At 33.3% G+C, this 26,226-nt stretch overlaps 2 protein-coding genes and 1 long non-coding RNA gene across 8 annotated transcripts; 1 reads left to right on the forward strand and 2 right to left on the reverse strand.

Annotated features, from left to right (window-relative positions):
- The first annotated feature begins 2,241 nt into the window (after positions 1 to 2,241).
- LOC143207607 (deubiquitinase DESI2) lies at positions 2,242 to 6,080 on the forward strand. 4 transcript variants are annotated; one of them, XM_076421278.1, is made up of 6 exons: positions 2,242 to 2,508; positions 3,509 to 3,618; positions 3,689 to 3,761; positions 3,879 to 3,972; positions 4,390 to 4,531; positions 4,610 to 6,080. In XM_076421278.1, the coding sequence occupies exons 1-6, from the start codon at positions 2,427 to 2,429 to the stop codon at positions 4,784 to 4,786; spliced, it is 678 nt and encodes a 225-aa protein (XP_076277393.1). In that variant the 5' UTR covers positions 2,242 to 2,426; the 3' UTR covers positions 4,787 to 6,080. The 4 variants fall into 4 exon arrangements, with proteins under 4 accessions (XP_076277393.1, XP_076277395.1, XP_076277396.1 ...); XM_076421280.1 differs by having other exon boundaries at positions 2,248 to 2,778; XM_076421281.1 differs by having other exon boundaries at positions 2,248 to 2,605.
- Positions 3,436 to 23,729, reverse strand: Gek (serine/threonine-protein kinase gek). 3 transcript variants are annotated; one of them, XM_076421277.1, is made up of 27 exons: positions 22,874 to 23,729; positions 22,382 to 22,569; positions 22,094 to 22,276; positions 21,737 to 22,008; positions 21,203 to 21,502; positions 20,860 to 21,003; positions 20,654 to 20,776; positions 20,356 to 20,564; positions 20,069 to 20,280; positions 19,004 to 20,007; positions 18,697 to 18,932; positions 18,499 to 18,605; positions 16,742 to 16,939; positions 15,608 to 15,771; positions 15,278 to 15,533; positions 14,719 to 15,005; positions 14,502 to 14,645; positions 14,290 to 14,425; positions 13,973 to 14,214; positions 13,200 to 13,380; positions 12,927 to 13,115; positions 12,333 to 12,518; positions 12,070 to 12,251; positions 11,358 to 11,456; positions 11,146 to 11,269; positions 10,909 to 11,066; positions 3,436 to 10,208 (listed from the first exon to the last, which is right to left on the reverse strand). In XM_076421277.1, the coding sequence occupies exons 2-27, from the start codon at positions 22,509 to 22,511 to the stop codon at positions 10,095 to 10,097; spliced, it is 5,580 nt and encodes a 1,859-aa protein (XP_076277392.1). In that variant the 5' UTR covers positions 22,512 to 22,569; positions 22,874 to 23,729; the 3' UTR covers positions 3,436 to 10,094. The 3 variants fall into 3 exon arrangements, with proteins under 3 accessions (XP_076277392.1, XP_076277391.1, XP_076277390.1); XM_076421276.1 differs by lacking the exon at positions 16,742 to 16,939 and having other exon boundaries at positions 12,070 to 12,224; XM_076421275.1 differs by lacking the exon at positions 16,742 to 16,939 and having other exon boundaries at positions 22,874 to 23,728.
- A 125-nt stretch (positions 23,730 to 23,854) lies between these two features.
- LOC143207608 (uncharacterized) lies at positions 23,855 to 25,870 on the reverse strand. Its single transcript, XR_013008704.1, has 3 exons — positions 25,792 to 25,870; positions 25,584 to 25,680; positions 23,855 to 25,069 (listed from the first exon to the last, which is right to left on the reverse strand). It is a non-coding gene; the product is annotated as an uncharacterized LOC143207608 (long non-coding RNA).
- Between the last annotated feature and the right edge of the window lie 356 nt (positions 25,871 to 26,226).

Genomic DNA, 26,226 nt, shown 5'->3' on the forward strand with positions numbered 1-26,226 from the left:
AATTGTATAATTAAAGGACGGCCATAGCGTTGTTACTCGACTCAGTCATACATAATGATGCATCTAGAACATGCTATTTACCCGCATGACTCTGTTGCTATTGGCGATAGGAAATAATCTGTCACACGAAATTTGCTTGACTTCGAAGGTGGTATAATCTTTTGCTAATAGTTTTTTGCATGTGGACAAAGACATTAAACATGTGGATTAAAACATGCTATTAGGATTAGATAGTACGTAGAGATATATATAATTCCATTAAAAAAAAATAAACGGAGTTGACTCCATATGTCCTCTATGCATCTATACAAAAAATATTTATTACATGAGATTAATGCCACCCTGAAAGCCGAGTAAATTTCTTCTGACAAATATTCTTCTATCACCAGTAAGTAGCAACCGAGCTATTCAGGTGGCATGTTTTAGATACCTCACTCTGTATGTCGTACGTGAAAACATACGAACAAATTACATAATGCACTATGTATGTGAGCCGTCAGAAAGATTCAACGATTTTGGTAATTGTACACAGGTCAAAGCCAAAAGATTTTCCATAGAACGTTCTGAAAAAAGACATGTCATTTTTGTTGTCAGTGCAAAATAAAATGCTATACAATTTTTTAGTAAAATTTTGTTTGTGTTGATATTTCAGTTTTGTGTTCATTACTTTATTACGTTTGCACCACTAGCAAAAAATAGTAAATTTTATAATTTTTTAAACATTTTATGTAAATCAACAAGTAATTCAAAATTACTATTACGAATGGTAATAAAGAAATGATTGTGATACAATTTTATTGTTTTGTTATTTTTTTCTTCACATCTCTTTGTATTTAAATGAATGTTACAAATGACAATTTAAATTTAGCAACTTTAAAAAGTGGCACGCAAATGCATACACGTTCATTGTCCATACTGTATTAAACATGAAACTCCCTTTATGAGTTATATTTGAGATTACTGAATTTTCCGATGGCATCTCGTTGCATCTCGTCTCGGTACAATCAGAGAGGAAATCTCTGATACTCCGAATGAGAGAATATATGACAGTGTTCATGCCCGGGGTGAACCAGCTTGAATAATACATATATTTTGTTCTGAAGGATGGTGAAATTACAAAATGTTATGGAAGAGAATAGGAATAGGAATAGAATTTATAGAAAATCAAGCCTTCTGCTCTGGTTCGCTTTAGTTTTTCTCTTTGAAAGAATCAGAGCCTTCTGCCTGATTCATCTTTGATCCCCCGTGGATCGGAGACTTCTTCTCCGATTCACACCTTTTGCCCCGCAATAATTACTCGACATACTTGCGTAATTTAATATAAGTCCGTCGTTGTAAGAAAGGGAGCCAGAAGGAATATTGCATTCGTTCTGACTCCCTTTCGGGTCTCTTGTGCAGCAACCTCCTCGTGGTGAGACCTGGACAATCAGTATTATCCTCTATTTGTAAGAACTTTTAGTGTCTTATGAAAAAAAGATAATATCGAGCTAATAGCTGCACATTTAATAAATATGTTGATTTTTCAATAAATTCTATTCCTATACCTATTGTCTTACACAACATTTTGCAATTTTACCTTCCTTCAGATCAAAACATACGTACTATTCAAGCTGGTTCGCCCCAGGCGTGAACAATGTCATATATCGTCTGGTTCTATTTAAGTAAAGAGACGGGATAGTATCTCGTCGGTGACAGTATTATAATTAGTTTACTACAGGATGTCAAAAGAAATTTTTTCTAAAATTGCATTTGGTCGGAATTGTAGAGAAAATACTAAAAGTTGTAAGAAAGCTGTCAGTACAAACGAGATATAGGAATCCTATTCCTACGAGGAGATCCTGCCTGGGGCTCCAAAACTGAGTTGGTAATACAGGAAATGACAAGAAAAAGAGCCATGTGGCCTCAGCAAAGATGACCACAAAAATACATTTGGTGATAGGTCTATCCTTATATCTCGTCGGTGATAGAATCTCGTCTGTGCCTTGATTTTTATCACACGACGCGAATTCAAATGCAATTAATTGTCACAATACAAAATCAAATTATCGCTAGAAGGTAACATGACGGTCACTCGAATATTTCGCACGGTCGGTGGCCTACTGTTTCTTACTCCAGCCACAATATATTTTAGAGGGCGTTGGAAACCAACAAAATTTTTTAGAGGTCACTATGGCCCGTAAGGCTGGCAGTCTATACTCGTCGATGGCTATGGTCTGTTATGGTCAGATTGGTCAGAACCAGAACTGGTCAGATTGCATTCATCTAGAGTCTAGAGGAATTTTCTAAATATTACTAGACGAATCGCAATTATTTCTAGTTATATAGAAACGATTTGTGTAAATTCCTTCAAAAAATCTTTAATGTTAACAGTCGTAATGTAGAATAAATTAAGTTTGCGATTGAAAACTAAAACATAAACATTTGGAATGTGCAACCTAATCTTCAAAGGAAAACTGTTGATGATTTGTCACGCTTCAAGTGGACAAGAAGAGCTCTTGCTGACACAATGTATTCTATTTCGGAGTAATGTTTAGAGAAACTTGGTATTAAACAACGTATTGGAAGATTTAATATTCACCCCCTCATCGAAATAATTGAATAAATAGTCAGTTGTTACTTTATTATAACATATAATTGCTTCAAATGGAACTATGATTTCGTGCGTTGTCTAACATCAACAAATCTTCGATGATATTTTGAAGTTTGACGTGACTCCGTTATATTTCATAACGAAATATTAAAATATCAGGATGTACTGAAATTGAAATTTTTCTTTAGGTAATGAAATCTAATTTTCACTTATCCGATCTTAACGAAACCTTTGTCCAAATGATTCATGTTACACTTCTTTTTATCCTTATGTTGTGAAATGTAATCATTCTTAGCTTCTTACTCATATCGTATTATTAATTAACTTTCTAGATTATGCGTAAATGCCCTACATTGTATAGTTCGCTAGCGTTGACAGGGTAACACTAAGTTATTAACATTAATCACAACAGTCTTTGTTTATGTTTTGGCTTGGAGATTGTTACTGTTTAGAGTTCTTCATTGTTTTATTTGTATGGATTTCAATATTTTTTTAGTAGAGTGTATTTAGTGCTATGCATCTTGCGTATTTCAGCATATTTTCATACAATATGCATGCAAAAAAGTATAAATATACGTAAACAATATTCTAATTGTGTGGTTTTAAGTAAATTTTAATGGAACATTAATTATACGAGAAACTGTTTATTAAAGCGTATTATAGATGGTTTAGATTCGAAAGTATGTTAGGTCCCTTTTTTGTTATATTGTACAACTCCCAAAAAATTTAGATCAATTTTAAAGCAGAAATTTAGAAAAATAAAATGTTAATTCGTTATTATTTTTTTAGTAATTCGTGGCTACTTGCTTACGTTAGATCCAGTATATAGCATATGTATTTGCTTATTAGGTGCATTGGAACATAGGTAGTGCTGCTGTTCATCTCTTCGAGTACAAGTATCTATGATGTTTTCGTCAGGTCTTAGCTGTAATCTCTCCTTTCCCAATTGTCTGGGATACCCTCAAGATAGCGAAGAACTACTACCAAAAATGGCTCGAGAGCCAATCATTCTTAATGTCTACGACATGGTAAGAAAGCATATTAATTTAATAATCGTTATTCGTGCATAATTTTATACAATCAAATTATCTATTTCAGTATTGGATAAATGAATATACTACACCTATCGGATTGGGTGTATTCCATTCTGGAGTAGAAATTTATGGAACAGGTACATATACATAGAGTTGTTTAGCTTTAATATAAAAAAATATAATATTATTCTCATTATTTCTTAAAAATTTCAATCTTATTCGACTAAAAATGAATTTTATCAATCCATTAATAGAATATGCGTACGGAGGGCATTCTAAACCAATTTCTGGTATCTTTGAAATTACACCTCGAGTTGCAGAAGAATTAGGAGAGCAGTTTAGATATAGGTGAGTTTCTTATTTTTCCATAACAAATTTAATCACTTAAGGGATAAGTCTCATTCTCATTTCTCGATAATGCAATTACAACAGTCGAAAACGCTAGATAAAAGATCAATCTAGGCCACAGTCATCCCCAAATTTCGAAAATGCGATTTGATATTTGATAAAGCTGCGATAGCTACATGCTGCCGAATAATACAAATTATTAATACGTAAAAATAGGACTTTTGGCTACTTTTATCTTTTATCTAACGCTTTTGACTACTGAGAAACCCCGTCTTTGCATTATCAAGAAACGAGAAGGCGCATCCCGCACCCTTGTAATTCTGGAAACAAGTTTACCCCCTTAAAAAGAACTAATGTTCTTTTAAGTCGTATAAGTTCTTATGTTAAATCTAATAGTACGCGTTTGTTTTGTTATAGGCAGTCTGTACATATCGGATACACAGACTTCACAGAAGATGATGTGACCAGAATTGTTACAGAATTAGGAAAAGATTTCAGAGGAGACCGTTACCATCTAATGAATAAAAATTGTAATCACTTCAGTAGCCAACTTACACTTGTACGTACATATCGTTGTAATATAATTATTTTTCGTTTGATCAATGCTTAATAGGACTATTTTTCTCTTATATTACAGATTTTATGTGGCCAAGAAATACCTGGTTGGGTAAATCGTCTCGCATACTTCAGTTCGTGTGTACCATTCCTTCAACGCTGTTTACCAAAAGAGTGGTTAACACCTGACGCGCTGCAACATTCTTTGAGCCAAGTCAGCTACCATGAAAGTACGCCATCGTCTGATACTTCCTTGTAACATATGGCTAATTCTGCGGAAGGAGGAGGTCTAAAATGCCGTAGGAGTTACACCTTCTAGAGAATTTATGCAACAAATAAAAGAAGATTATCTTCAAATTGAATATATATCGCCAGGATCATGGAATCCAAGAAACAGAACCGTCAAAATGAGGTACAAATTTAATAATTGTACTCGTGAATTCCACTGGTGATTAATAGTACTGAAAGAATTGCCTTTCTTGCAACATGTCGTCTTCTAAACATTGGACGGCAGTATACAATGTCGCGTGTGTTCTTTGTTGTATTATACAGTCGAAATTTAATAGACGTATAATTGATAGACAATTATGTATAAATCAAAGGTGTAAAGAGACTGGAACTTATTTATTTATTGGTTGAGCGCATTAATCTATTAAGAAATGTCCTGTGGCTGAAATTATATGCATGCAATGTTTTCCATTTCAACATGAATTGAAAAATTAGTATTTATGATGAAGACACATAAAAATGCATTACCTGGATATATATATATATATATATATATATATATATTATTCATTTGAATTACTTATTATATATTTTAGAAATTAACCTGAAGTGATGTTCTTAAACATTTGTCAATTTAGTTTACTTTCTACTTATTTACATTATCTATGCGACACTTCTCTGTACAGCTGCCATTACTATTGTTAGGAAATTCAAATGAATAATGAATTTAATCAATATTGACATTCATACGTAATAAATAATCAAGATATATACATATAACTTATGGTTCTCTGTGTATGATTTAACAAAAATATGATTTCCGCAAGCAATTTTATAAAGAACATATTTATAATTTTAGAATTAAGATATATTCTGAGTCACAACGATTATATACCATATGAATGTCAAATTTTGTAAAAGTGCTCTTGAATTTTGCACGCCATAGGATTAAAAATACAGAAGCATTATAATTTCAGAGGCTTTTGCCACATTTGTAATTCAATGAATTTTTTGTCAGACAATTCACGGTAAACGGAAAGAATTACTGATGTTGCTAAAACTGTTATTGATGTCAAATTTATAATGTTACACGTTAAGAAAAAATTCATAAAGCAATTTGAAATATGATATCAAATATTTGAAAAGAAAAAGAAAATTTATTAGATATTTCATAAATGTAAACTGTAACACGAAAATGCAGCAACAAAGTAGTGCCAATTAATTTTTGTTTTCTATTCAACCTGTATAAAATAATATTAGAAAATCATATGTTGCATACAACTCAAATAGATGTTAATCGATCATACATAATATGTTATATTTAATGTTAACGCGTGAATATACCTTTCGGGCGATTTGAAGAAAAATCTACGATATATATACAACATATTCGAAATCATTTTTCCATTATGTTTTTTATAAAACAAATCTCAGCATTGAGAACGTAAAGTAAATTTCCGTTTCAATAATTAGATTGTGCGAAACCTCTTCCTAAAATAAAACTCCAAACTAGAAATATTGAAATTATATACTAAAACCTCCGTGCTTCTGTACGATTCACATAAAATGATTCTTATCAAAGAATATGTATTATATTTGCGAAAAAGATATTAAAAACAATTAATTGTTATGTAATATATTAATAATACAATGTCATAAACAATTCATGACTCTCTCAACATAGGAGACAGTGTAGCATAATAAAAATAATGAAGTATACAAAGCACAATATACAGTCTAAGTACAAAAGCTTGTGTAACTTTCTAAATAATCTTTTTTATAATGATGTTCAGTTTGTCTTTTTGGTAGGGAGGTACCTCTCACTGTTCATGATTTTCTTTTTAAGCAATAAAAATTCTAAGAAGTAATTCGTCGATTTAATCATTGTAGTTGCACCTGAAACCAATTATCCAAATACACATAAACATTTAGAAATCTATCGTTTTAGAGTCAAAAAATATACGCACAAGCTTTTTGTCAATTTATTAATATATTTCCTTTACACACGAAAATTAAGTTATTTCTTAAACTACTGGTAGATAATGCATTAAAAAAAATGTATATATAATTCTTCTTCTAATGTGGAAGATTCTGCATGAAACAAAATGTGTAAAACATAAAGAATATAAATACTACAAAATCTACAAAACAGATGCTTTTTTTAAGAGGATATCTTATAAACATACAAGTTTGGTCTTTCGTCTCGTCGTACCGGCGCGCTTTTTCAATAATTTACAGTGAAATACAATCCTTCATTTAAAATGCGAATAATTTCTTGCAATTGCTTTTAATAAATATTGTAAATAACGCACATATTAGTTATAAATAAGTTCATAATATAGAATATACTAAACTAAGTTGCTAAAAAAAAGATGATTAATATTCAGGTCATTACATGCACTGGTACTAGACCAATGGGATACATAAATCATTATTAATTATTACAGAAAGTACTTTCTAACGGTTCATAAAAAAGGTAAAACTATTAAATCATACAATCTATGTATGTATGTATACATATATATGATCATTCTATTCTCATGCAGAATGCCGGTCGTACAATTTTTATATTACGCGTAAAAAGAAAGCAATAATTATAACGCAAATGCTTTTTACATGTTATAAGACGTAGTACTCGAAATGTCAGGTGTTCTGTATTATGTGCACGCAAAAAAGAAACGGAAACAAAAAGAATCGAAGGGTCTAAAATCAATTTGAAAATGCGAGCTTATTTATAAATTGAATTATTTACAAAAATAATAAAATCAATGCTATACAAAGTGACTATTTCCTCGTATGTTATTATTTATAGACAAGACTCGATCCAAGGACAAAGCAACGTAAATCAGATAGGTACGCGTCTTTGATTTTAGAACCCTTAAGTAACAATGGCGGAAGGTATGGGCAAATCATTGAATTCCGTCGATAAGTACAATGTAACACGTACAATACTATAATTTATAAACACACCTCGATTACACTTCTAGAATAGATTCTAGAGCTCATTTTTTAACTTTTTATTTTACTCCAATACGGACAGCAATGTCTGTACTATTACATTCTTTGTTCGATAACATTAACACGTTTCTTCTATTAACGGTATATTCTATATATATATATATATATATATTTTTTTTAATATAAGAATGTCAAATCTATTGCAGTCGATATATATTTTATTTATAATATATTCTCGTGAGTTTGTTACGATTACACAAATCTGTCGAAGACGTTTTGTAGTTGCAATATTATTTTTTTGTTATTTTTCTTCCTTTAAATTATATTTTGTTTTATCATTGCGTTACGTTTAACTGTATGTCCCTATCAATGACGACCATATCCAAAGAGTTGGAATTTCGTATATAAAATGTATTGATATCGTTTCGTGAAAGTAAAATGGAATTATACGGAATGTAGTGCCGTGATATTTCTACCAGTAACATTTTCAATATTCCATAAAATTTCGAGATCTTCTAAACTCGTTCTATTAAAATTCGTTATAAATATATGAAAATTCAAATGGAAGATTAGATCCCTAATTCTTTTTTTTTCTTAAAAAACCTGATGATTGATATTGTTTAATTATTGGCTCTGTTTGTTTGACTGTGTACGACATGTCCGAAAATTTCAAGTTGAAGAACAACCTTCGATTCTTCATTGTGTTTCGTGTTAATTAAACAACTCGGGATTCTTAACCATTACACGTTATTCCGTATTCGAGCTACTGGCAGTAGAATCCTGAGATAATTATTTTGTTGCTATCAACTTTTTTTTCCATTCAGCGTAGTTAGCAAATCTTTATAAATATACATACATGAAAAATGTATATTTTGTACATTGAAACATATAAAACTTGTTATCGTGTCTGTGTCTCCCTTGTAACTTTATTTTCCTTTTCGTTCTTTCCTTTTTTTTTGTTTGTTCGTTCTAATCTTATCTCTATAGAAATGAACTGAATGCAACTGATTATCCGTCATGCGGTCTCTCTAAAATTTGAATAGCATGCATCATTTTTTTTGGAGTTGTTGATTTTTAAATGTTTTTAATATAAAAGTAATAAAAACTGCTGCAATGTCATATGGGCATTTACAGTTCTGCCTTATTAAAACTGTTGCAGAAACGTTGATATAGAAATTTCCCGTTATTTGGTTCGAAATAATGTTTTATGTTTTCTCGATACTGTACTCTCTCAGTCATGCGTTGCACTTGCACTCTGTGATCGTCAAGTTGAAGATATAATTCTTCACGAACGAGCTAATGATTTCGCAATGATACCTATCGATTTAAAGATACAGAAAGCAGTACGTGTAAAAAGGAAAACACAGTTTTCGTTGCAGTAAGGACAAATCAATGTTCAACATCGTTTCGTTACTGTCATTGTAATACTCGTACGTTGTGAAAAAGTTTATAGCCACTTTGCTTAAATGACTACCCATTATCAGCAGGAGATTCCGATACATTGCACGATTATTCTACTATTCACACGTTAAATAATATGATGCATTTTACTGCATTATGACGCAATAGAAAATATTTAGTCATAAGGCAATCAAATCGATTCACGTCCATCGAATTCGTTATCGCCGCTAAGGATGATTGAGTATATAATTTACTTGAAACTATCCTTTTTTGTTATACCTAGATTCAAAAGTAGGTACAATAGATTAAGTAGATTAATTCTTTCTTTTTTATTGCTAGATAATTTGACTGAGATTCCTGATTCTTATTAATTTAAAAATTAGTCGCGATAGTTAAAAATTTATATTATGCGAAATGAAATTTGCATTAAAATTTACTAATAAAAGAAATACGACACCTACTTTAATATCGATGGCATCGTTAAGCTGGCTCGTTAATCTTTCGAAACGCATAAATTATGTACAATAATTTATCATTATATTATACTTATAAATTGCCTTGTTCAATACACAACTTATTATGCATAAATTTATGAAAAACGAAAAAGAAATTGCAATACGTTGTCAAAATTCAACCGGAAACAACATATTTTATCAGGATTGATTTTCGTATTGAACGAAGTCATTTAAAATGTGCAATTTTACAATTAGAATCAATTTGATTAGTAGATACGTAAGATTATTATGCTTTTAATTTTACGTTTGCGATGCAATTCAACGTAATCCGCAGTGTTTAGAAAAAGAATGTATTGCACAAAATTAGAAAAAGAAAGAAATTTGATAACTTTCAGACTGAAAGGATCAAGCACAGACATCGTCCTTGTATAAAGATATTACTAGAGATACTGTAATCTTACGGTTCAGGTAATGCAAACGATTACAGTAACTTATCCGTATTGTTAGAAATGTTAAATAATCTTTTTACGAGTCGTACGAGGATGAACCATGATCATGAGCTGGGCTTGGAGGCGTTGACGGATTTGAACTGTTGTTTGAAGCTATTGAATGTCTTGGGCTTCCGCCAGAAGTGTGTTCCTAAAGTAACAAGATATTTCGTTCATAAATCAGAAACAGACTTGTAGAAAATTAACCTTCCAGAAAAGTAATGGAAAACTTCTTTGCATTAACTCTTTCCCTCGAAGTTCAAGAATCTCCCGGCAAGGCACTTTTACCGTAGCCGCAGCCCATTGTATTATGATATTGTTCACACATTTATATGTGTTTAATTCAAAATGCAGTCACGTTTTATATATAAATAAGATTCAAATCAAAGACCTTAGTTTGCTAAACCAGTCAATCAAAAAGGTCCTTACAGTCTCTCAGCCGCATAATTAATAACGCACACTTTAAATCAGTACATATTTTTATGAATGCACTAAACAACGTCAGTTTTTCTGCCAAGTTAGATACATTAGTTTACTAGTTGTTGTATAATGCAAATCTTTGAAAAGTTGTGTTTTTTGATTTACGAAAAAGTAGTAAAAGTTACTTCCTATAATATTGTTATTTGGGTCTATAACGAAAATTTAAAAAATGTGTTTTATAGATGCATATAGGTTATTAAAGTGTGTAAGTGCTCAGACAGGAAAGAGTTAAAGTATTCTGGTTGTCGGTACTGCGACATCGATGAACAGAAAAATGTTCATAGAAAATTGTCCATGCTCTTCCGCAAGTTTGAGAGTTAAAAATATTCTACATAGAAATTATGTCTCGTATGAAATAAATAAATAAATACCTTGTCGTGCAAAGATGCGATACTACCGAGAGAAAGTGGGGTATGAGTTCGTAGATGCACGGATTCCGAGTCGACTTGGTCCACAGGAGTACGCGGTAACGAAGGCGGAGTAGCAGTTGGTCGTGGTGGTGCCGGTCCTCTGCGTGATGATGTTGATCCTAAGATTAATTATCATGCAGAATATACCATTATTGTAAATATTGGAGGGAAGGAACAGAGCACGGTTGAATATAATACCATTATGCGGTGAGTAACCGGAATTTCTAGATATATGAGAACTGAGACGTCGTGTGTCTGATGGAGGGTGCCTGGGTGGCAGTGGCGCTGGTTTGCTCGCTGTTTGAAGTGTGGGTCCGTATAGCTACATGGAAATACCACCAAATACAAGTTTAAGAAGAATGTTGTACGACAAATCGGTTATGGAAAAAATAAAATATAAGAATTCGTACTCTTTGTTGACTGCTGTGAAGATGGGAGCTACTGTGATGACCACTATGCTGTTGATCAACTGTTTCAAGTGTAGTAGCCAAATCTAATAATCGTTGTATCTAAAATAAAATATCAGATTGTAGGCTGTAGGTTTAAAAATACATAGAGTGAAGGTAACAGTTACTTGGATGTTTTTTTATTAATTTGAAGGCATTCTGTAATTTGTTTTGCAAAATTTATGATAAACGATTGATTATTAACTTTTTTTCTGTATCGTCAAATTTTTCCGAACGATTTTATTAAAAAGAAAACCAAATATTAACGAAGTTTTGGTCCTATTTACCGGACACACGAAACTTGTTATAACAAATTAATTGATCAATTTTTTTATGCTGTAGCACAATAAAATCATTATTTTATTATCCTCTGGTGTATTTTCTATAATCGAAAACGAAAAATTGCGTTGTCTCGGTGAATAAGGTTTTAACTAATGTTTTCTATATCTTAAACAAAAATTATTGTAATACTTTTGATCTATATACGAAGGGGAAACATTAATTTTATTTTAAAAAATAAAGTAACACTATGTACTACATGTTATTTTTATTAATTTCTAAAAAGTTTTTTTTGTGTACGATAACTGGGTGGGGCACGGTAACTGGTACCTTTACCCTACAAGTTGTTAGGGGCACAATAAGGTACAATGGAACAAAATGAAACCGAACTACCTACCTGTATACCATTACCTGGACCCACATGACTGACATGACTGAAATTCGTCGGCGCTGATATCATTTTGGAGCGTCTATCTGTGGGTCGAACAGCCCTGTTCCCTTCTCTCAATGAAAATCTTCTTCGTGGTCTTGTCATTTGTCTACCGCTTGCGTCTAGTGGTGTTAAATTGAGTAATTCTCCTATTATACCACAAAGAATTTATACCATGTTTGATAACCTTATACAATTGTATTATTCATTTGTGATCGAACTATACTCACGTTGATGCAAGTTGCTCAGGAAAATAACATGTGGCATGTCGTTAATTATGCAAGACGTTAAAGAACCTGAAGTGTTCAGTGGTCGTGCCCGTTTTACATTTAATGTTTGCAACCAGTCTCCGGTTGTACAATCAAACACGTCGATGTGTGTATCGCTATAAACTAGTAAGTAACCTTCACAATAACCTGAAACAGATTCACGTAGTATATTAAGTCATAATTGTCACATAATTGATGGCACGCACTTTAAACCAAAATAACTTTTTTATAAATGGACCAAACAACGTGTAATGAAAATTTTGGAAAAATTGCGTTTAGTCGGAATTATGAAACAAAATAGTAAAAGTTGTTTTCTACAACCTTTTCATTTAAGCCTGTAGCGAAAATTCAAAAAATGTGTTTTGCATTAGGTTGATGGGAAAGTTCTGTCATATTTTAAAGAAAACATTTGAATCAATTTATAAAAATATATGTTTCATATTATACACTAGTAACATGTGTTTTTGATTTACAAGCAAAATGACCTGCTCATTTAAAATACGACAGAACTTTCCCTCCAACCTAATAGATCCATAGAAGGGCAAGTGTACTTACTAACTGCTGTAGGAACAGCGGGGTACATGATTTCACGATCTCTATTCTTTCTACCTTGGCTGTCGACATATACTGCCAATGTATGGAAGACTAATAAGAATTCACCACGTGGTAATTCGATACAACGTAAAGCATCTACAGAGCTATATGTGAGAAAACCTAAAAGCGTATTCTCAGAGTGGACCAATGCTAGATTATAAAATAGAAATAATTAATATAATTCATGTTTCACAATAAAGGTATCGTATATCATTTTCTCACACAGATACTCACAAATTGCGTGATGGTCTCCTAAAATGCTGTAGATAGAAAAACCAGAAGGATATCCGACACAAAAGCGGCCTTCGGAGAGAACTTGCAGAGTTTGTGCGTGACATGGTAACATCAATTCACGTATACGTTTATGACGTGTTTTCATACGCGTTATTTCGTAGATAATTACTTGTGATGCGTTCTACATTAGAAACGATAATGTTTCATTAATAAACAGACGACGATTATTTGTATTGGGTTGGAACGAAAGTTCGTAGCGTTTTTAAATTAAAACTCAACGATAAAATTAGGATATTTATACATAGATTTGTTCAATAACATATTTTCCATTCTCTTCTATTACTTTGCCATTTTTAACATGACTTATCATGTTATTCAATAAACCTATGAATAAATATCTTAATTTTATCTTTGAACTAGCTGTACCCGCGACTTTGTCCACGTGCAATAACAAATCCAAAAGTTATAAGCAGAAACGTGCCCAAAAGAGGGCGAAAAAGTCGTCTTTGGTCACTAATGACGTCACAACTTTTGAACGAATGGACTTTTTTGAATGCGAATTTCTCCAAAACCTTCCTGAAGAAGTGCTGCGTCTACTGACGCACAACGTTGTCTACTGACAAACAGACAGACAGACATGATTTTATTGTATATAGAGAAGAGATAGAGATAGAGATAGAAATAGAGATTTTGATTTAAAAACGCTACAAACTTTCGTTCCAACCTAATACCTCAATTCTCTACTAACTTTATATGCATGCAAAATTTCGTACCTGTTTCTTTATGGCAACACACAAACAATATGTTAACGGGCTGCGACGTACTACTCCCGTTGTTAGAGTAATACATCCTTTAGTTTCTGCAACCTTAATCCACTCAACTTCATCTCCATCCAATGCACGTACTGGGACCAGCCGTACATGACGTTGTTTTCCACTTAAAACTACAATTAATTGTTCTTCTGTTACATATTCCAATAGATATATTTTCTTGCCTTCCCCGATTCTTGCAATTTCTGAAAATTTCATATAAATTAGATACAATAATATACAATTCGTTGTATATCTATAGAAATGTAAGCACAACATACCACTACGATCTAAATCTAAACAGAAGAGGCCTTCTTCTGTGCCAATGACTAGACGATCTGGATCAATAATTGCTCCTGACATCACATTTTTAATGAGCGCCAATGTATTATCTAATAATTCTTTTGCTCTAAAAATCTGTGTAAAAGCAACAAACGATGTAACAAGAGCTGTTATAAACACATAGCATGTAAGCTCTGTGCGCATCACTCACCGTTGTATTAGGAAGATTATTTTTCTTTAGTATTCTATGCAGTTCACTTAAAGCAACTACCCATTTTGTTTTCTCGCTTTCAGTGTCTGCAAGCATCAACGTGTGATTCCTTAAACCAGGCGGTTCTAACAGTGACGTTGTTATCTAAAAATTTTTAGTACAGTGGTCAGTCGCGAATAAACAATCGAGGGTGACAAATAGAAGATCGAAAAATTACCCTAAATATGCACGGGATATCTTTTTTCGTAGCATGTATGACGTCCGAATCTCGAACAGAACTAACACTGAATTCCTCATCTCGCATATCTAGGACTTGTGACACAGACACAGATGGTAATGCGTTACGGTCTGGTGAAATGTCGTAAAGGAATAATTTGAAGTCGCAAACAACCACGAATTGACGAACCCAACCCTTTTTCACTCCACCCATTTTTGGCACTTTAACATATCCTTCGTAGGCAGTACCTATTCCTCGTGTGGGGTCGATACCCAATGGTCGTTTTGCTGTAAACAAGATATTTTATTATTATCTTCCATTACAAAATTTGTGGAGGTGTGCGAGAACCCGAAAATCTCGGATCAGAACGGGTCGACAATTTTATTCGGGACCGGGACGAATTCTTGAAAATTTCGGAATTCTGGAGAATATTAGGGATTTCTGAGCATATTAGAGAATCTCGAACTTTTCAAGAACCCCACCCAACCCGACATTTTCGAATTCTCGAACGCCTCTAAAAATTAGTGTTTCAAATCCGATAAAGTTACAGTATATTTACTTTGATCATGGGGCACAGGACACATTGGTGGCACCTTGTCGCAACAGGGCATATGGCATGCGAAACCACAGACTTCGCATACTACTCCTTGCCTTGTTAAACCCACCATCAATGAAGTGCAATGGTTACATTTTGTAGGCGCTGAAAATGTTCTTACTAAAAACTGATGAGATTTCGGTTTAGGTTGAAGACCGGATAGCCCATGAGATGCGGACGACTTGTTTAAGAGTTCATGAGACAAAGGAGATGTTGGATCCTGTATTATAAATACCATTATGTTGCAACATTTCAGTATTCAAGATGGCATTCCATCCAAATGGAAATACTTACAATGCTGAGCTCGGACAAGTTACTTTTGCTGCTGGAAATGCTTGGTGCACGATTATCTTCAATGTCGGCCTCGACACTGTCTGCGCTTCCATGACGCTTACTGCTGGCAGTTTCTTTCAAAAAATGTTCCAGATATGACATTTGAGATGTAGGACGTTCTAAAACTGAAATAGAAGAAGAAAATATTACAACGAGTGTAGGAGAACGAAGAAAGATGTGTTTAAAATTTCGAATGATTGTTTATCATAGTTAAATTGATAAAAAAACAAAAAACAAAATATAGAAATTTGATCTACTATTCATTAAGATACGCAAGAAAGTAAACTTGTAGAAAGTAAGAGAAATTACAGTTTCATTTTCATAAAAATTTTAAGTTTTAATAGTGAACTTCATGACACCCTTCTCAAACGTTTTAATGTAATCACTCCACTGCAACTTGCATCACACAATTCTGTTAAAGTAGTAATCGTTATTGTGTATATAGGGATTGATATTTTATCGTTCACCAGCAGAAGTAGCAAGCAGATAATAAAATGTACCAAAGTCAATCAGATCAAACAAATTCTAGAGGCGGAAACATCCAGGCACAACATACCTGTTAATCATTTAATTACAAAAACCGAGTGATTATCAGCTACTAAGATTAACAAAGGGCAACCATCACCTAAAAAAACGATGAAGAACTACTAACGCTATCCTTAATGGAGGAACGATTATTGTCAACATACAAGGAAACACATAGTTGTTCTTGATGGTAATTGACATAAAAATGTACGCAGAGCTATGTTTTCGATCTAAGATAATCCAACAGGCGTATTATATTTTCACGTTCATACTTTCTCCAAGAATTTCAGATTCCCTATAACCGTTCGCAGTTTGCAAATGTAAATAATGCTGTAGATTTTTTAACATGTTAAAACTCCAAGTTACAGGGCTGTTCTATGTAATGAATGAGAGTTCACATCTTGTTGAGTAAAATATTCCAGCACATTTGGCTGTATTAATTCGTTTCAACATTGTGCAATGGGCCTGCAAACAGCAAGTTAGAAACACAGCTCTGTGCTTTGTAAAATTAGCAATCCAGCCGACCAGTCAACCAAAATCGCGTTTTCTCTCTGTTGCCACTTCATTTACCAGGTGGCGATACGATGGCGACGGCATTCTGACTGATGAATGTGTTGACGGGAACGAATCTAGTTAATAAGCGACATGTCGTGACGCGGGGAGCACGCATTACTGGTAGGGGTGACGACGGCTGGTGTACGATGATGCGTTGGGGTTTGGTGCAAACGATGTTTGAAGATTTGCTTGACGTTTTGCTGGATAGGACAGCTGTCACAAATACAGTTTGAAGATGAGCAACAAGAGGCCCCAGACACAGCTCGTTACGCCAATAAACAGAGGCACTTTGTAGTCTAGAAATCAGAATCGCATACCGTACCGGAGGACCGAATTACTATGCTGGATAGATATCCCAGTACCAACGATCTCTATTATTGGTAGCTTATATATTGACAATAGGCATGATACCTTATTATCCATTATCATTATTAATATTATATCATCATCATTTATATTTATATCCTTTGCGATTACAGAAAAATAGTCAACAATAATATGTGTATTGCAAATAAAACATTCTATGCTTTTAAGAAGCAAATGTAATTGAACAATTCTTGAGCAACATCACATACTGAGCTTCAAGTGCCTTATGTTTCTTTCGAAAAATGAAAATGTTACCAGCGTATATAAAGTGTTCGTCTATTTTAGAAAATTCTCGATTCTAGAAAATAAAATAAGACAACAAGAGTAAGGATATTGCGGATTTGGCTTTGTTTTCAAACTAATAATAATTGAAGTCGACCATTAGAGATGTATGGGTTTGCTCGATGTTCGTATACTTTTGCACAGAATAATTTGAAAACGAAGCAGAAACCGTATCGTAGTTACTTTCGGTTTTTGTCGTATTTTATTTCATAAAATCGGCTCTGCAAATATTTATTACACATAGTCGACCACCTGTGCATGTTCACACATGCGTTGCACCTATCAAGAGGTACATAATATATCTCAAAAATTAATAAATTTCATTCGTAAGAAATTATTATGGTAAAGCTATGTTTAAATGTAAATACTGAGATTTGTAACGATTCAGTAATACACTTCAGTAACGGTACCATTCACCAAATTTAACTATTCGTACTTACAAAAAAGTAATACTCACACACTGTATCATACCAATTTAATATAAATTCATTAGTTGGCCAAATGCACAATACAGGAAGAATAAATTACTATACTTCTTAGAAGCACTACCTTCTATAACTAGATTTAAAGGAATTGTTAAGTTTTCATTTTTCTTAATATGTATGCACAATAAACAATTAGTCAATATTTGAACACTGAAATAAAATATTTTGTAACGTAAATGTAACATAACAATTCCGAAGATCTTTGTTGCACACATGCAAATTTGTTTGCTTATAATATCAATAACACTATCTGTATGCTACTTTTTGAATCTACCGAATCAGTAAATAAGGTGGTTATATGTTAAAATCATTATTTGCCTGTTGATTAAATATTCTTAATACAACAGCAATAAAAAATATTAATATTTATTAAACATTAATTTTTAATAAATATTATATAAATTATATTAAATGTGCCATTATTTGAAAAAGTGCTTAAGGAAGCACTATCAGCGAAGGAAATCTTTTAAGAGATTAACTATATTCATTGCTTGAAAACTGTGCACTTATAAATTACATACATAGCGTGTATCGCAGCAGTTTGTATAATAATAGTGGATACAACATTTTTATAACAGCGCAACAATGAAATTTTGGTGAAATTCTTATTTCTAGCATTGTTAACTGAAATGTACTTACAGCCGTCGCCTGTGTCAAGCCTTGCTTGCAACTCTTTTATTTGCATTTCTTTGCGTTTTATCTCATGCGTGAGAGTATCAAATCGTTGTCTGAAGTCTCTTAATTCCCTGTACACACACACAAAGATTTATCATTAGTTTTCGTTATTAACAAGCGATATGAATATTACAAAACACTGAAAAAAATTGGGAAAATTACTTTTGAGCAGCAATTAAGTCCGATCGAGTCTTTGTAAGTTCTTCGGATATCGCCTGTTTAGCTTGAATTTCGCTTTGTAATGAACTTTGAAGATTCAAAAGTTCCATCTTATCAAGCTTCTGCGATCTACGGTTTCTCCAGTTCTTATCTGCCATTGTGGAACCACTTCCTACACCTCCTACACCACCAGAGTGTTTCAGAAACTCTAATTCTTCTGTCATTTTCGTAGCTAGCGCCTAAAATGTCAAGCGATTATTATAAATAAATTGTGGATAAGAATGACTTGATTTTGTTTACGAGGACAAACCTGCAGGTATCCTCTAGCATCTTTCTCATCAGATACCCATTGGATAATCTCAGTAATCTGAGCTTCCCATTGCGCGATAGCTTCTTTCTTATTTCTCAATTCTTCGTACTCTTCTTCTAGTTGCCGTCTTTCACCTTGTATTCTATTAACACTATCGGTAAGAGTGTTAAGTTCTAACATAAGCTTTTTGTTTTCTTCGACTAGCATAATTTTTTCTCTCTCGTGGCGTCTGTTCAATTCGTTTATTGTCTCCTCACTATCAGTGATGTTCTCCAATCGCGCAGCGTCTAACTTTTCTTTCGTTAATTGAACTTCCCTCTCCAACAAATCTCTTCTCGCCTCAGCCTCATGCAATTGTTCTTGAAGACTACGAATCTCAAGATTGAACCTGCTTTGTTGCTGATTCAAATTTTCATTGTACTGAACTTCAAGTTTCTCGACTTCGGCTTTCAACCTATTGATCTCTTGCGTCGCTAATGCATGGTTCGCGCTCACATCATTTCCCATAGACCTCTGTCTAATCTTTTCAGTCTCTTCTTGCATTTGCTTACAGTATTCCTCACTGCGCTCTCGTAATTTTCTTTCTTTGCTCGTTTCCGCCATTGCTTCTTCTACTCGATTTTCTAATTCTCTTCGAAGTTTCTCTGCTTTCCGAATATCATGCCGCAAACTATCAACCTTCTGCATTACTACTTCCAATTCTTCCTCTTTATCTCTGACTTGTCTGGACAACTTTTGCTTTTGTTGTCTTAACTCTGATAATTTATCTGTGACTTCGGTATACTCAGCCATCGCTAGTTTGCGCTGTGTTAACGCGTCTTTCAATTCTTTGTCCTGAAGTTTCAGTTTCTCTTGAGCATCCAATTTGTCTTTAATAGCTTCCTCCTTTTCCATACGGAGGGAACGAACCAACTTTTCTAATTCCCTCAGTTTTGTCACTTCACCGTTGTCTAGATTGCGTAACTCCCGTGGTACTTCCATAGACTTTAATTGCGATTCTAGCTCTAAAATGTAAATTTGATTTCAAAATAAAAGAAAATAAGACGACATGGTGTGTGTACCCACCACAATTGCGTTTGGTAAGTGTATTTATCTCGTCCTGAAGTTTTCTTGTTGCATTAGTAGAATCTGGTGATATTCCTGGCAAAGAATGCGAACCGACTTGATTCTTTAAATCTTCGATTGCTTTCAGTAATTGCGCGTTTTCTTCTTCAAGTATTTGTACACGTTTATCTTTTTGAGTTATAGCTGGCATACAACCCAGATCCGATATACAACTATAATTTGTAAATATACGATTACATCAAAGCAATATGTCTGCACTTCTATCGCGAAATAACTTCTTTACTTACCTTCCTTGAGTAAAACTAAAGCCAACAAATGGTAAATGAAGTGCAGAAAACGCAGAATTTGCTGCTGGTGGAACAGCATCTGAACTACGAACATCTGTATCATCAACATCAAAATTTGATGTATCAGTTGGTGAGGAAACTTCAGGAATGTAAGGTGCAGTACTGTCCCTAAGTGTGTCCCAGTTAACTCCGTCAAACCATGGGTGTTTCTATGTAAAATAATTCAATGTTAATTGTACATAATCTAATTATCTTATAGTAAGAAGCATTGTATCATTAAAATAATATTCGGTCTTACCTTAAAATCATCAATTCCGTTCTGACCTAATCTAAACTCCGAACTACATATTAACTTTCTCATTAAATCCTTAGCTTCTTCAGAAACTTCATATATATCGTCTGCTGGGAAGTCAAAGCAATTCTAAAATTGTAAAAAATGTTAGCGATCACACATTTTACAATATATGCTACAATACATACTTATACATGTTACTACTGATTTACCTTATGATTCATAATTTTTCCATATGTTTCGACTAGAGATTCCGCATAAAAAGGTGTCTCCCCATACAGCATTTCATACATGCATACTCCTAATGACCACCAATCACATTCAGGTCCATATTGTCCTTGTCCATCTTCCATTGCCTACAATGTGTAAGTCCGTACATTATTTACGATAAATTCAAATGTGAAATTAATAGAGGTGTGCCTTTAAAGTGTATTATTCGGTTTCGAAACTGGTTCTCGAAAATTTCAGGATATTCGGTTTTTCACACACCTCTAGAAATTAATAATGTGCAAAAATGTAATTGAATATAATAATAAGATGGAAAAGGATATTTACCCTTAATATCTCTGGAGAAATATAATCTGGTGTACCAACAGCAACATTACTTTGTACGGTACCATCTTCGAACAATCGTAAACAAGATCCAAAATCGGCTAATCTAATGTGACCATTTGCATCTAATAAAACATTATCAGGTTTAATATCACGGTGCACATAACGTAAGTCATGTATGGATCCTATAGCCAAAACCATTTCAGCTATATAAAAACGTGCCATATCTTCTGGAAGGCGATCTTCGAATTTGCTTAACAGCGTTAATAGATCCCCACCACAGTAATAATCCATGACCAAATACTGCACAAAATTATTTAATAAATATATAAGGTATTTCTACATTCTCATATATGTATTACTAATTATTCTCAACCCTTTGCAGACAGTAAACCCATATCAAATAGACCCATATTCAAAATCCTGTAATGGATTTAACAAACACATTTCTATATCAGCCTTGCCAACATCAATTGTTTACATTTGAACTATTCCATTTGCAAAGTATTGATACTTCAATATAAACTGAGACATTACCAAATTATTGTCATCTTGAAAGGCGTAATGAAGATTTGTGATCCATCTACGATCACCGTACACCAGTACATCTCGCTCCTCTCTGAAGCATGCAGTCTCTGCACGCTTCAGCATTTCCCATTTGTTCAAAATTTTCATTGCAAAAACTTTGTCTGAACCACGCATTCTTACTACACATACTTCTCCAAATGCACCTCTACCTATAACTTTTACTATTTCAAAATCCTCTCGCGCCAATTGCAAACTCTTTATGCAAGTGGCCACTGGTTTTACTACAAAAGTGCATAATAACTTTGTTAAAGTTTAAAAGTTTTCAAAATACAATACATATATGAATACATATATATATATATTTACCAAATTCAATAAAATCGGAGACAGTCTTCTCGCGTCGTAAGGAAGAATTACAGCATTCATCGTATAAGACAAGTAAAATATCAATGAGTGTCTCAATAGAAAATGTATGGCCAACTCTTCCTTCCCCCTGTATAGGACCACCAATAAAAACTGCTTCTAATTGGCGTAATCTTCCTCCTATGCCTATCAAAAATATCTTTTGTTTATTTATTTCTACAATCTAGATATTAACACTATAAAATCAAATATAATACTATTAAATATTTTATAGTATCTTTAATAACGTACCATTGATTGCAAGCCCCTTTGGCATAATATCAGGGGGAGGTTGATTATATTGGTGTTGCGACGAATCTGACATGTCTCTTTTTCGATAAGGATGCTCCTTACCAAAGTCTTTGGATATTTCTTCTGTCATTCTTAACAATATTATTCAATAGTATTTCAAACCACCACATTATGATGTGATGACAATCCTAAAATATTTTAATATGTATATATATATATATATATATATATATATATATATATATATATATGTTTCAACGAATGTCATGATGCAAGAGATATGATGTACAATTAAAAATATATCTAACGAAATTTATATTTGATTATACACAAACGTATTCATAACCATAATAATTCAATTGTACGTATAATTTGCATTTTTTTTAAAAGAATAATATTTTCGAAACAAATACTTATATTTACAAGTATAAGAAAACAAGAATACAAAATTACAGCCACAGTGTATATCATAAGCATATAATAATCGTTTACCTTAAGAAGATAACTCCCAATGGACATATCTAAATAGGATCACTTTCACTGTTTAAACATTAATTTTGTTTACAACGGTACGGCAACAGTTTCCTGATCATGTTACCAGTGAATTACCAACAAGTATCCAACGTTCTTCCTTTCCCTTATGCAAAGAGTGTCAAAAATCAATTCCCTTTAACTTTGCGTGGTATATATGTCCACACGCCACTACGTGTAAAACAATCGAGTTTCATTTAATTCATCATCGGCCATGGTGCCGGAATTACTCACGTCGGAAATTACGTAACCGCTACAAAGATAGCCAAAATATTTGGCGAAGAAAACACGCAACAAGAGAAATACGTGTAAATAAAGCGTACAGACAAAAATAGTGCGACGGGGTAGGGCACCGCATTCGCGGTCAGCGAATTCAACAAAATCACCAAGACAACTCGTGTCGCGGAAGGAATCAGTATTGCATAGCAAAACTATACAGTACTTATTTAATAGAATAGCTTCAGGATAGAACGTAGGTGAATGTTAAACCCCATTGTCCCAATTTCGGGTATAACCTCGACGCGGCACTACACACTCGCCCCGAATCGAATTTGTGACGTAAAATTCTTATCGCATGTGAGAAGGATGTTTTGAGTGAAAGGCTTTTTCTTCGCCGATCCAGTACGTTTGCTCGAACGATACGAGCATATCTGCCGAAACGTTGCGCCCCGCTATTATATTGGTTTAATTGTTTATTATGCGCACCATTCGATTATCACAAAACATCTTGCATGGCCACCTCCAAACCCCCAACAATTTGGCTGACCCCCTGGCAGGCCCCATATAGAAAAAATATGGCAGTCCTACGTCATTGAAAGCACCCGTGAAAGTTCAGTATATAGATAGGTTATACGGAATCACTACAGAATGCGTACGACGTGAAAGGACAAAGCCGGTTCACAAAGATCATTTCTCTCCTTCAGTAGTGATGGGCGCAATCGACTAAAAACTATCGATTTAGTCGATAGTAGCTGTTACTATTTTCAGTCGACTAGTTTTACTAAACTATCGACTGAATTTCGCAGTGGTGGGGGTTACTATTTTCAGTCGACTAGTTTTAGTAAAACGACTGAATTTCGCAGTGGTGGGGGTTACTATTTTCAGTCGACTAGTTTTAGTAGAACGACTGAATTTCGCAGTGGTGGGGGTTACTATTTTCAGTCGACTAGTTTTAGTGAAACGACTGAATTTCGCAGTGGTGGGGTTACTATTTTCAGTCGACTGTTTTACTGAACGACTGAATTTCGCAGTGGTAGGGGTTACTATTTTCAGTCGAATGCTTTACTAAATCAGAGGTTACCTCTCTGACTGAATTATCGACTGATTTATGGAGCGGGTAGAGCTATATATCAACTGAATCGATCAGATTCAATCATGACATTTACTATCTCTTTACTATCCTACTATTTATTTCATTAGCGCTATCAAATTAATTAATTCATAATCCTCATTTCATGAACTGAATCCGTCCCTCGGTGTCAAATTGACACAGTAGTAAAAAAAACGATAAAATAACAAGTAGGTGATTAATTATTTTTCGATGTTTTTTTAGTCAAATTGATGAGTTAAAATTTACATCTTAAGTTTTTCGGTTATGTGTTTCTTACAAACAATTCGATATTTCGAGAAAACTGTCAGATTGACACGAGGGACGGAATTCAATTGTTCTACTACTAAATATTAATTATTACAAATATTCTCCGAAAATATGAATGATTTATGCATTTCATTTATGTTAATAAATTATTTATTACATTTAGTACAAAATTGATATATTATTATTATATTTATCCTATCCTATAATATTATGTAATATCGATAACACCAAAAGGATTATTTATTTATTTATTTATTATACAGGTAAAACCCAATATGCATACATAAAATTAAATCAAATAAAAATAAAAAAACAATTGCAGCAACATAGCATCGCTATAGAGAAAATTATACATTAACTTAAAATTAAACATTTCTTTCATGACGCTGGAAAGACTGTTTGAAATAAAAGTGCCTTTGTCTGCTGTCACAGTTTCATTAGCCACAAGTCCCACATCACTTATAGCTGAACACAGGGAGGTATACCGTTGTTGAAACCACTAGAGTATGTTACAGTTGAATTATCAGCAGAAAAATATCCCACAGCATCCAAAATTATTCCTGTAATAAGAGGAATTCAAAATGCCATAAACATCATTATACCAAAAACCATAGCAGGACTACATTTACAAAATAACATTTTAAATAATATTGAGATAAGATTTGACTACATTGAACAAAATAATACTACTCTAATAGCCACACTATTAGGTCCAAGATTCAAAACAGCTGTATTTGAAGTCGATAGGATTGCACAGACAGCGCAGAATATGTTAGAGATGAAATAAGTTCCTTGTGCATAACACGCAATAGTCATGAAACTAATACAAATAGAGCTGCAGCAGAAAATCAAGAATCATCTGAAGAAAACAATGAATTTTAGAATCTTCTTCTAACAAAAGTATCGCAGTTGACAAACTAATCCACACCTATAGAATATGCAACAACCATAATTCGTCAATATGTATATAGATTTACTGTACGCAAATATTAAGAGCTGTGAAGTCGCATTTTGGAATAAACACAATTACACAATGCCACAGCTTTTCAAAATAGCAGAAAAATATGTAAAAACCTCTGTATTCCCAGCAACTTCTGTCCCATCAGAAAGAATATTTTCAAAGGCTGGACAGATTATGTCTGAAAGAAGGAACCGACTTTCAGCAAAAAACCTAGACCAATTAATGTTTTTAAATGTTAACATTTAGTAAATTTGGATGAATTTCAATAGTATAGACCATAATAATTTAAGGTTAGGTTAATTATAATTTTGGAATTTTTACCTTAATTTAATTTTATTACTAATCTCTACTACGACAAATGTAAAATATATAATAACATTAAGGGGGAACTATACCCTCGGATTGTAACTAGAAAATAACTAGAATCTTACTAGATTTTTGGTCGAAACATGGGTTTGCGCGCCTCGATTTTTTGTCGTTATTTGAGCATATTTTGAGCTGGGTGAGGACTCATTCTGTAGAGGAAGGTTAAATAAGGTCTTCTCATGATTTAACGAGATTATGTTTATATCTAATAATATGAGTGCCCAAAGTAGAGAAAAAATCTAGAAAAATAACCGCAGATTTCAATGTATTTTTCTGTCTCAAAGAGACTTTTTTGACTGATATGACGAGAAGAGCGCCTTGTAATGAACCTTCCTCTATCAAATGAACCTTTGTGCAGCTCAAAATATGCTCGTATAAGGTCAAAAAATC

Source organism: Lasioglossum baleicum, chromosome 3, assembly GCF_051020765.1.
Source record: "Lasioglossum baleicum chromosome 3, iyLasBale1, whole genome shotgun sequence".
Lineage (NCBI taxonomy): Eukaryota > Metazoa > Arthropoda > Insecta > Hymenoptera > Halictidae > Lasioglossum > Lasioglossum baleicum.

Coding starts and splice junctions, on each gene's coding strand:
- Gek (XM_076421277.1), bottom strand. CDS start 22,511: ATGACAGAAGAAATATCCAAAGACTTTGGTAAGGAGCATCCTTATCGA. Junction 20,008..20,068: donor ACTTACCAAACGCAATTGTG/GTGGGTACACAC, acceptor TTTACATTTTAG/AGCTAGAATCGCAATTAAAG. Junction 12,252..12,332: donor CCTGAGCAACTTGCATCAAC/GTGAGTATAGTT, acceptor GTGGTATAATAG/GAGAATTACTCAATTTAACA.
- LOC143207607 (XM_076421278.1), top strand. CDS start 2,427: ATGTGCAACCTAATCTTCAAAGGAAAACTGTTGATGATTTGTCACGCT. Junction 2,509..3,508: donor AGAGCTCTTGCTGACACAAT/GTATTCTATTTC, acceptor TGTTTTCGTCAG/GTCTTAGCTGTAATCTCTCC. Junction 3,762..3,878: donor AGTAGAAATTTATGGAACAG/GTACATATACAT, acceptor ATCCATTAATAG/AATATGCGTACGGAGGGCAT.